This window comes from Etheostoma cragini, chromosome 11, assembly GCF_013103735.1.
Source record: "Etheostoma cragini isolate CJK2018 chromosome 11, CSU_Ecrag_1.0, whole genome shotgun sequence".
Classification (NCBI taxonomy): domain Eukaryota; kingdom Metazoa; phylum Chordata; class Actinopteri; order Perciformes; family Percidae; genus Etheostoma; species Etheostoma cragini.
In genome coordinates, this window is record NC_048417.1 from 2,934,520 (window position 1) to 2,946,149 (window position 11,630).

Consider the following 11,630-nt stretch of genomic DNA (forward strand, 5'->3'; position numbering starts at 1 on the left):
GGGAGAGAGGACGCTCTGGACCCAGTGGCGTAGCAGTAAGCAGAACCCCACGATTAATTACTAATATCTGCTATACCGTGCATTTTTATCTCTGTCATGAATTTGAAAATGATAGATGATTATATGCTACTGTGTATGAATAGTTTTGTGGCAGCTCTCTGTAAAAGAGAGAGCCTTACATCAGTGTTTAACCCAGAGTGATGTGTGTTTGTTTTTAGGGTAAACGTGGTGACCCTGGTAACCTCGGAAAGCCTGGGCCAATGGTGAGTCAGCATTCACAGTGCCTTATCATTTACATAGGAACTCTGGAGCCGAGAGCCTCGTGCACGACCTAAAACAGCCCCTTTAATTCATATTTTAATCATTTAATAACCATAAAAGACTGAAACTTACCGATTGTTGCAGCTTACAGCTAACAAGCTAGCGGTCACGGGGGTCTCTTCGGGGTCTTTCTAGCCTCTACAGGGGATTTTCTATCCAGCCTGGAAGTTGTGCCTTTTTCGGGGTCGTTGAGCATTAAATCCAAACTGTTGCATCCAAGATTTATCCACTTGACGTCCATAATTCATCACGTTTTCGCTCATGTCCGCCGCTAGCTCCGTGCTCGTGGCTGCTCTCTGTCGGTGCCGTGAGTTTCGTTTGTTTACGGAAGTGAAGGCTCGCATTATGCCCATATATGGACAGCGAGAGCAAAGAGTATGGAGTGGGAAGGAGATAGTAATCCTCCAAGTCCAACTAGTCTGATGTTATCAAAGATATTATAAAGCGGAAAAGATAGATAACTACCGTTTTACAGAGGAGAATGGAGACACTGGTTTGAGATTTAGCATACATTTGAGCCTTTTAAAAAATAATGTAAATAATTTGTGCTTTATATGAGATATCATGTTAATATGTTTATTTTTGCATACAGGAGAACTGTTTTAGACAACACAAATGCTTGTGTAGCTTTGCTGTGGGTGTAATCTCAAAAAATATGACAATATTATGTTGATTATTGGCATAAGTAAATGTCATGAGGGCAAAAGCGTCTGGATTTTTTATTGACAAAATGTATGTATTTTGTCAACTATATAAGTTACAATGATTATTTCTTCACAGTGGGACTCCTAGGACATATGAGAAGGTTTTTAGAAGAGATTGGCTTAGCTTGTACTGCTCTGTGTGTGATATCAATACATATCTGTGAGATTCATATTCCGTTTTATTAATTTTTTTGTCTTTACAACCATTTTTAATATTCAAGTGACCTAACTGCAGCACAAATATTCTAGTAACCCAGTTTGTCCCGAAAAAAAGAAGATGTTCAAATCTTGACTGTAGACAACAGGGTTGATGTTTTAGAAAATCAAACCAAACTGCAAAAATGACCTTAGGTCTCAGAGCTGGATCTGAGTAGGGGAAGAGATGGGAAGAGAACCACGTCTCATCTCCTTAAAATGTACACATTTTATTTACTACATTTCTACATTTGTGTCATATGAATGCACATTTTCAGCATTTATTGCTAACTGTCATTGTTGTTGGATCAACAGGGTCCCTTAGGTCTTAATGGTCCACCTGGATATCCAGGAACCCCAGGGATGAAGGTAAGAACAGTAACACTTTCTTCTTTTGGCTAAAAGCTAATGCTAATAAGCCCTTTCATCTAATTAAGCCATATGCCTCTGGCTGAGGGCACCGCTCAAATATCACATGACATGCCCAAGAGGAATGGAGTATGTCTCTGCAATTACAAGATCTATTGGAAAAATATTGATGCATCAACAAAGGTAACACTTGTGTGAGTGTACTTGGTGATTTTCTTCCAACAGGGACAACCGGGCCCCACAGGAGTCCGGGGTCCAGAGGGCCCACAGGGACAGAGAGGAGAGACCGGTAATATGGGCAGAGCTGGACCAACTGGCCTCCAGGTTCATTTCTTTCTTTACTTATGCATCACATACTGCTCATCATAAGGACATTGTTGATGTAGCTAGCTTTTCCACAACTGTGATGGAAAGTGCACTGCTTTGCTGATCTGAATGGAGACCTGTTGTGTTTCAAAGGGCCCCGCGGGTACAGATGGTGGCCCGGGTACCAAAGGACCAGTGGTATGTTCAGCTATTTCTTTGAAACATCTTTTTCACTATTTATGATAAGGATAGAAAAATGTCACATTTAACATGGCTTACTCTTCACAGGGTAATCTTGGTCCACAAGGTCCAGGTGGCCATGCTGGACCCCATGGACCACCAGGACCTCAGGGGAGCACTGGTCAGCCTGGAATCAAAGGATCCCTGGTACATTTGCTTTACAATTTTTATTGCTGGAATCTCTTTTTAATAAACAGTCACGACTTATTGCTTTGCAGGAGACTTAAACTTTTTGCATTTTTGCGTTCCAGGGAGATGCTGGCGTCGCAGGATTTAAAGGAGAGGCTGGACCCAAAGGAGAAACTGTAAGCTTCTACTACACATATCAATAACAACAAAGTTTTAATCCTGCTCTTTGAGACATATGATTTATATTTGAGTGAAATATTCATTCATGCTTCAATAAAACCCAAATTCCTTTTTAGATGAGGACACGTCATTTTATTAAGGGAGTAGGTGAATCTTAGATTCATAGCATTTTGTGGCTCGTGTGTCCTCTCCCTAGGGTCCACCAGGCTCCCAGGGAGTGCTTGGACCTCAGGGTGAAGAAGGAAAACGAGGACAACGTGGAGACCCAGGCACTGTGGGCCCTCCTGGTCCCGTTGGAGAGAGAGTGAGTCCATTGTAATCTGTATCAGTCACAGAGCTGCTGTTTAGAGACAGGGTCAGTCTCTGAACAGTACATGAGAGAAAGGAATCAAACCCCATAGAGGGGAAAAGTAAGGACAAACAAATCACTTTTGGTATTTTGTGCGTAAAAGACTGCAAAATGCCCAATGGTTAGAACCGTTGCTGCACAGCAAGAAGGTCCTGGGTTTGAATCCCAGGCAGCTGGGTCCTTTCTGCATGGAGTCTGCAAATGTAAGAAAAAGATCTGGAGAAAAACGCATAATGTCAAGGCAAAAAATTGACCAGAACCTTTTTCTGTAAAGTTTACGGACATTTGTCTTAATCCAAATATAGAAAATTCTTTGGATTTACAATATATGCTCTTTACTTATAACAGACATTTCTGTTAATCCAAAAAAATATGAAAATACAGAACTACACCTGTGCCTTAGCATCCGTACATCATTTTTTTCTTCCATTCATCTATTTATATACTATTATAACCCATCTTTTGTGTGAGAATAAAATCATGAACATGGCAAAGAATGTAACCCCTGATCTGTTTTCCAGGGATCTCCTGGAAACAGAGGATTCCCTGGTGCTGACGGGCTGCCAGGACCTAAGGTACAGTATTCTCTACTACTCTATACCAGAGTAAATGTGAGGCAGGATGTGTTTGTAGTATCATTGGAGCTGATATAGCAGTTTGTGCTGTGGTCATTTTGTTTGGTACTCACAATTTCTCACTACACACTTTCAATAAACTTAACAAGTTATTTTGATTTTTCTTTCTACAGGGTGCTCAAGGAGATCGTGGGACATCTGGCCCACCGGGTCCCAAAGCTTCTGTAGGAGACCCTGGGCGTACCGGAGAACCTGGTCTACCAGGTGCAAGGGTAACACTGAAGAGCTTGGCATTCCAGTTTTGATCTACTATTTCATTACATATTCTATATTTGTCTGTGCCACACATTTCCATTGCTCATGTTTGTTTGTATCTCTTGATCAAAGGGTCTCACTGGTACCCCTGGAGTGCAGGGAGCAGAGGGCAAGCCGGGACCATTGGTACGTTACAGCGCTCAATTTTACATTCACGATTAGACATTGGAATTAGCCTTAAGCTTAAGATAAATTCAAAATATGATTGAGTCTAAATGGGGTTTTCTTTGTTTAGGGGGCTCCAGGGGAAGATGGTCGCCCAGGCCCCGCAGGGTCCATTGGAAACAGAGGGCCCGCAGGAATCATGGGAGGGCCGGGCCCTAAGGGCTTCAGTGTAAGGATGCAGCATTACTCCAAACGCTTTAATCGTCAGTCAGGTCATGATTTTTATCTCCTGTTTCTAAAACAAACCTGTTTTTGCTACACTCACAAAGGGTGACCCAGGAAAAACAGGGGAGCAAGGATCTGCAGGAGTGTCAGGTCAAAGAGTGAGTACGGTTAATTAATAAAAAAATGTGTGATGCACTTTGCTTTGTCATTAGCATGCACATTTCATGCACATTTGCAAATTTCTTAGCCATACTTTCTAACGAATGTATTTATTTTGTATCTATTGTTACAGTTTTTATGATTACTATTGCTGTCTATAAGAAGTGGCACTTTAGGGAACAAGATTTATTTTTTTATGTACGCAAATACATGAAAGAGTGACAATAAAGGAAATCTTAAAATCTTGAGCATAGAATGGGAGGACTAATGCGTCTCTTAGATGAAACACATGCAGGGGATTCTCAGTTCTGCCTCTCAGTTTGACCTTTTCCACAGAATCCTTTCAGTAGGACTTTTTAGGTTCCTATAAACCTCACACAGCCTCAGAATACCGAGCACATCCTTCCACTCCACATGTGTAACTGTTACTTTGTCTTCAGGGTCCCCCTGGCAAAGATGGAGAAGTTGGCCCTGCTGGCCCCCCTGGCCCAGCTGTAAGTGTCCAATCCCTCTTTGGTGGCGTGCATTTCATTTTTTCATTTTTTTACTGCTATCACAAATCAGTCATTACTTTCTCCTCTCAAAGGGTGTCGCAGGAGAAAGAGGAGAGCAGGGACCTCCAGGTGTAAATGGATTCCAGGTGCGTAACTGTTTTTTTAATTGTAGTCAGAGGTGAGAACATTACTGAAAGGTTAGTCTCACTTTGCCAGACCCTCCTCCAAAGCACATTGAAGGAAGGTCTGCTTACGTCACAGAGCATTTGGGGAACGGGTGGAAAACATGATCTGGTTTAATGGCATTACTTTAAACCAATCAGAATCATCAGGGGCGGTGCTAACCCCAGCACAGAGCAACTGCAAAATAGTTATGTGAGAAAAAACTCAGATTGGACAGAAAGTCTAGCTAGCTGTCTGGATTTACCCTGCAGAGATCTGAGGACCAGGTAACCATAGTCCTCAGGAATCCACCAGAGGTTAGAACGCCAACACAAAGAAAGAGGAAGGAAACGGGAAATACATGCATCTGCCAAACTGACTCTAAGACCGTAGATGTGAGAAACGTGTCTCTGTGTGCGGAGAAGCTCTGGTGGAATGTAACTAGGTACATTTGCTCAATTACTGTAATGAAGTATGGATTTGAGGTACTTTACTTAAGTTTTTCTTTTCATGCCAGTTTGTACTTCAATTCAATTCAATTTTATTTATAGTATCAATTCATAAGAGTTTTCTCAAGACACTTAGATAGAGCAGGTCTAGACCACACTCTATAATTTACAAGGACCCAACAGTTCTAGTAGTTCCCTCGAGAACAAGATGGGGAGGGGGGACAGGACAGGATGAGCAGGGGCGAGCTAGTCTCATTTTGTTTGAAAAGACTTTGAACGTCATCAAGAAGTAACGTCACCCAACATCCATTTAGAGCACCTTCAAAGTTTTCAATGCAGAACTTTAACTTTACAGTGTGGTGTTAGTACTTTTATTGAAGTAAAGGATCTGAACACGTGTTGTTCTTGTGCTCGGATCGTCATGTTTGACTTACTTTGTGTTCGCAGGGTTTGCCTGGAAACCAAGGCCCTCCTGGAGAGCCTGGAAAACCAGGTGACCAAGTGAGTGTGACGGAAGCTTTAAATGCTGTTCCATCTTTAATGTTGCTGTCTGTTCCTAACATCTGTATTGTCACACAAGGATCGTGATAGTGATCAGGACTCGGTTTAGACATATATAATAATATTGTTTGTTTCCTTCAGGGTATTCCTGGAGAGCTGGGTAGCGTGGGCCAAATAGGACCAAGGGTAGGTGGACTTCACTGAGGATTCAGGTGGTTGGTAAAGTTGCATGGAGCTCAAACTGCATGCCGATGCTTTTTCTTCCACAGGGAGAGCGAGGTATTCCCGGGGAGAGAGGAGAGCTGGGTTCAACTGGTCTGCAGGGACCTAAGGGTATCCCTGGTGCACCTGGTCCAGATGGGCCAAAGGTACTGTATTACCTTTCCTAAAATAAACATAATTAAATAATGGTATGGTCTTAAATTCTCCCTGGCCAATGTGGAAATGTGATCAACACATGCAGACACTAAAATGTGCAATAGTTTTAGTGTCAGTAGTTTGTAAATAGTTATGAATTTGAAGATATTGCGCAAAATAGTAACATGGTTCACTTAAAATGGAAACTCTAAATGTTAGTGTGTTTGGTGTTCCTGTTTAATACAATACAGGTTTTAATGTTTGTTAGAAATGGGCCTGCTAACCTTGGTGTGTGTCTGTCCCTGAAGGGCAGTCCTGGTCCCCCTGGGACGCTTGGTGACGTGGGTCCTCCAGGACTTCAGGGAATGCCAGGAGAGAGGGGCATCTCTGGCACTTCTGGGCCTAAAGGGGACAGAGTAAGTTCATCATCATTTGCTTTTTGTTGCTGCCAGTTCTTACATGTAATATATGTTTTACAGCGGTGGTGGTGTAGTCTACATCAGGGGGGCTTCAACAGCGTTTAGGCCGAGGACCCCTTAACTGAAAGAGGGACGGAGCAGGGAGTCAACGTTACTAAGCTATTAAAATAATACTTATTGATATATACATCATGTTTTAAAGTTAAACATACACGTTACCACCCTGCAGTAACTCTGAAGAGCTCTGGTCTCCATTAAACGCAGATATGCACATAATATCCATTAAGAAAGTTTCAGGATTTTCACAAACCCACTTATGTTGAATAGGTTTTTTTCTTTGCATAGGCTAAATAACGTTCTGTAACATATGCACCCCCACATATTTAGGCCCATATATATATATATATATATACACACACAGTACAGTATACTCGACTACACCAGTTTTACAGTACACATAAATATATACAGTTGGGAAAATTGTTGGAACCAATAGTTTGCAGTGGAAATGTGCTGCAGTCACTTTTTGAACATGGTAATTTTTTTAAAAGTTGTAATATAGAAAGATCACACACACCGGGAGGGGGGGGGGGGGGGGGTGAGGCGATGATCACTGGAGGTAGACTTGAAAGTGTCATGCACTCTGGCTCCATATGCATATACAGTATCTATTCATTCTGACGATGTTTTGGTCCTCAGGCCTTCTTCAAATCAGCCTAATCAACTCTAAATCCCTCTTCTTCTTCAATCAATGGATCTGACGTGACATTAAAGGAGCCTTACACCTGTTTTTTTGTCTTTTTTAGGGAGCGCTTGGTGAAAAAGGATCAGAAGGTACAGCCGGGAATGACGGTGCACGAGTAAGTTAAATATCTAAGACTCACGCACATGAACAAGGAAGTTACGTTAGACTAGTAAGAAACTCATGACCAAAATAATAATACAAATTCTGTCAATAGGTAACTTATGGATGGAATAATAATGAAAATAAATGATCCCCTGGCACCAGCTCCAGGACCCCTGGGGGTCCTCAGGGCCCACTTTGAGAACTACTCTAATTAGAAATAGGTGTAATGAAGAAAAACATATTTTTTCTAATTGTGTCTAACTTAAGAAAATTGTTTACAGTAATAAACTTAGTAAAAAATTATAAGTTAAATGTACTGAATAAAAGATAAATATTCTTTATTCTATAGAAAATTAAAGTAAGTAAGTATGGTTATATGGGACTTCCTGGTTAAATAAAGGATTAATAATAATAATAATTTGCAGTTTCAGGTTTTTAATGTTCTTTTACAAGAGACAAGAACATTCTCAGTGTTTTATATGATTTAAAAAATATTTGTTTTCGTGTTTGAAAAAATCTTGAAATTATACATAATTATTAGTTCTAGAGTGCAGTGTTCATTCGAGGCTGTACTGGTAACAGTGGTGAGCTGAGATCCAGATGTGTTTTCTGTTAACAGGGAGCCCCGGGTCCTGTTGGCCCACTAGGATCCGCTGGACCCAGTGGTGAAAAGGTAATGTTATTATTTTATACCTAACACATATTAAGAGGCTGTTATTCCCATCAGGATGGGCCAAGGTGATGACAGGTTGTGTTTGGGGAAGCAACGTTCTGCTGTTAATCTTTCTGCTTTGATTTCCTCGGCTGTGTCTCGTAGCCTCCAGCGACGCAGTCTTTGGCTCTCAGTTCCTTTTCAAACATTAAAAAAACAACTGTATTCATGCAGGCACAATGAATGACTGCAACAAAAACTTTTTATTTGTAAACTTGTAACATCTATGCAGGGCGAACCTGGACCCAAAGGACCACATGGACCCCCAGGATCCAGAGGAGTACCAGTGAGTAATTTAAAATTTAATTTTCAGGGAGAGCCAATGCAAGTTTGTGGTGATATTATCCCGCAGTAGTGCAATGACTTTACTTTTTGGCCACCACCCCCTGTGGCAGGTCGGTTTCTAACTCCACTACCTACACTGGCTTTTTTTCATTATTCTTAGGCTTCATTAAGGCGAAATACAGAAAATGGTTGTCGAGTTATTAACAAAATCAATATAATTAATGACTGTTAGGACATATATTTTATAATTTTATTTAATCATTTCCCTTTTTTTTTGGTTCATTCATTTGAGCTGCCACATTGTTTTGAGCTCCAACCCAAGGAAAGGGTGGACTTGGGTTGAAAACCACTAATGAATCGATTCTCATTGGCTACCTGCTAGTCTCGCCATGCCGGACCTTCCTCAACCGCGGCACTGTGGAAGAGGGTCTGCTAGTCCACACAGCATTCTGGGATGGGAGAGAAACATGCCCTCGTTTATTTGCATTTCTTAAACCCAATCACAATCATCTGGGTCCGGGCTGAGCACCGGACAGAGCCATGGTGCCGCTGCTAAATAGCCTCGGGAGGGAACTTGTTTTGGTGGAACGTGTGTACGTTCAGAAGTAGTTTTAGTTGTCAACAGAAAACTCCGATTGGACAGCTAGTCTAGCTAGTGGTCTGGATTTACCCTGCAGAGACCTGAGAAAGTGGGGAAAAAACAGACCAACAAACAAGCAAACGAACAACAGGGAAACAACAGATAATGTGCAAAAAGTTCTGAATGAATGAAAAGTGGCATTATATAAAAAGTAACATGAGATGGCCATAGTACGAAAAATATTGCAATGTAAGTAAGTGACGTGGAATTAAATTGAATAATATGTACTTAAATAATATAGCAAAAGTAAGTAACAATAATATAAATGATATCGAAGTTAAGTACAGAGTGTGGATTGGTAGCTGGGGAGATGCCAGTTCACCTCCTGGCCGCTGCCAGGTGCTCTTGAGCAAGGCACCGAGCCCCCCCCCCCAACCACTCAGGGTGCTGGTCCAACAGACAGAGAGAGAGAGATAGAGAGAGTTGGATGAATTCAACTGCATTTGGTGCTTGGTTGAGTAGTCAACCAAGCACGTCACTTAGTCATGGCAAAGATCAATCAAGCCTCATATATCCTATAAATATATTATGAATATATCATATCTTACATGAAGTAAGGCCATGTTTATAGTGGCGATACAGAAAAGGTGTCCAGCTCTGTGATCTAATAATCTCTCTCCTATGACAGGGAGCGAGAGGCGACCCTGGCCCAATCGGTGCTGTTGGATTTGCTGGCCCACCTGTAAGTAATCATTCAGTCCCATTGTTCTATCGTTTTTCCTTAATATGATTTATGGCTTGTTATGATGCTACAAGAAGTAAGGTGAAGGTCTGAACAGATTCAACTGGTTTTGATGTGTTCATAATATGACCAACATTTTACAGGGTCCTGATGGCCAACCTGGAGTCAAGGGAGAGCCTGGAGAACCGGGCCAAAAAGGAGATGCTGGATCGCCAGGACCTCAAGGCTTGTCTGGTGCTCACGGACCTCAGGTGAGTTGCACATGTGGAGACACAAGATGAATAATGCTCCTGAGATTACTATAAAAAAAGTGGTTTTCTTGTACTATTACGCAGGCTACTACTTGATATTAAAACAGTTACATCAGGACGGAGCCAGGTATTGTAAACTTTCAGGGCTTAGCCCAGATCTGGGGAGGTATTTACACTAGTTTCAAGGCATTTAATAATAGAACGCCAACAATTCTGTAAATCGTTTGGGAAATACATGATGGTTGCCAAGGGGGGAAAAACCCTACTTTAGAGCCTATCCTACTTAGTACGTAATAGTTCTACTAGTTCCAACTGTCTTGATCCTTCTGAAACCAGACTCATTTTCACTCCTTGCCCTTAAAAAGAGGCCAACCTGGTCTGATGTTACTGTTTTTAAGTTAAACAGTAACGAGTTGTAGAGTAGAATTTTGGCGTAAACAGCATTACTACTCTTGACACCCACATTTTAGTAGAGTATCAGAATGAATGGTGATATTACCCCAGTAATAAAACCTTTACTCCATTGATGTTCTGCTCCAGTCACAGAGGCTGAGGGGAAATGACACAACGTTAAAGTTCATTTAAAGCCTAAAAGATTAAGAGCTTTTGGGGAAACATTTAAGGGGGGAGCCCCAGAAGCCCCTCGTCTACAGTAGATACTTTTCACTTGGTCCACTTTGGTAGTCTTAATGAAGTCATTCCTGCAAACAACTTCTCATGGCTGTACTGTAAGTCTTCCAAGGTTCCAGAGAGGTCCCCTTTCACCTTTTGTATATCTGATAAATGAGTTTCTAATCCCGTGCTGTTTTTGCAGGGGCCGACTGGTGTTGCTGGACTGAAAGGCGGAAGAGGAACGCAGGGTGCACCAGTAAGATAATTTCATAAATACCGCAGACTAACGATAAGGTGACATTACCTGGAGTAGAGAACAGGAAGCTGCCACTCCTGATTGTTCCATTCATCGTATGCACAGTTTAACACCTGATAGCGTTCTGTTCTTGTGAAGCAGTATCTGAGCACCTGGTATGATTGTGTTCTTCCAGGGCCCCACTGGCTTCCCTGGATCTGCAGGACGAGTTGGCCCCCCCGGTCCCACTGTAAGTACTGGCCTGAGTTTGTACCAAAAACCCAGTTAGAGTAATAGGGAGAAACATCTGTCACTAGGGCTGGGACGATATGCTGTTTCCATATTTGATTACTTTTTTTAAAGAAAAATGGTTGATGTTTCGATTTGTGTTGTGGTTTTCATTTATTGAGATTCTAGAAGTACTAAGTATTGTGTTTTTTTTTTACAAAAACATGGTTGAATAATACTCTTTTAAAGACAATATTTCATGAGATATTTATAAAACCTTTGTTTTCTACAAATAATACACATCACACGTCAGTCAGTCTGACATTTATTTCATTTGTGAAGAAGAACATAAGAGAACGGATGTGATGTAGTTGTCATCGGGTATATAAACAGAAAATATTTAGGTGAATCAGTGGTAAAAAAAATAGCAATTCTGGGGAAAGAAATCTATTTTAAAAATTGTCACATAAAAAATCACTATACTGTTTTTCCAAACTGTTTTTGTCATAAACTTAAAGAAAACAAAAAGAATACACAGTCGATAAGCACCGCTGTGGTGTCATGCCACTGCTTTGTAGTTTATA

General features: G+C 41.2%; 1 protein-coding gene across 1 annotated transcript in view; it reads left to right on the top strand.

Moving 5' to 3' along the window:
* The window catches only part of col5a2a (collagen, type V, alpha 2a), a 53,029-nt gene that overhangs the window by 32,102 nt on the left and 9,297 nt on the right, over positions 1-11,630 (top strand). Inside the window, exons 16-41 of the mRNA XM_034885995.1 lie at positions 6-35; positions 219-263; positions 1,536-1,589; positions 1,815-1,913; positions 2,049-2,093; positions 2,184-2,282; positions 2,387-2,440; positions 2,641-2,748; positions 3,315-3,368; positions 3,542-3,640; positions 3,756-3,809; positions 3,919-4,017; positions 4,118-4,171; positions 4,613-4,666; positions 4,759-4,812; positions 5,725-5,778; positions 5,920-5,964; positions 6,048-6,146; positions 6,444-6,551; positions 7,361-7,414; positions 8,021-8,074; positions 8,346-8,399; positions 9,667-9,720; positions 9,864-9,971; positions 10,786-10,839; positions 11,015-11,068. Of these exons, the coding sequence (XP_034741886.1) occupies positions 6-35; positions 219-263; positions 1,536-1,589; positions 1,815-1,913; positions 2,049-2,093; positions 2,184-2,282; positions 2,387-2,440; positions 2,641-2,748; positions 3,315-3,368; positions 3,542-3,640; positions 3,756-3,809; positions 3,919-4,017; positions 4,118-4,171; positions 4,613-4,666; positions 4,759-4,812; positions 5,725-5,778; positions 5,920-5,964; positions 6,048-6,146; positions 6,444-6,551; positions 7,361-7,414; positions 8,021-8,074; positions 8,346-8,399; positions 9,667-9,720; positions 9,864-9,971; positions 10,786-10,839; positions 11,015-11,068 (1,740 nt within the window). The remainder of the gene's footprint in view (positions 1-5; positions 36-218; positions 264-1,535; positions 1,590-1,814; positions 1,914-2,048; positions 2,094-2,183; positions 2,283-2,386; positions 2,441-2,640; positions 2,749-3,314; positions 3,369-3,541; positions 3,641-3,755; positions 3,810-3,918; positions 4,018-4,117; positions 4,172-4,612; positions 4,667-4,758; positions 4,813-5,724; positions 5,779-5,919; positions 5,965-6,047; positions 6,147-6,443; positions 6,552-7,360; positions 7,415-8,020; positions 8,075-8,345; positions 8,400-9,666; positions 9,721-9,863; positions 9,972-10,785; positions 10,840-11,014; positions 11,069-11,630) is intronic.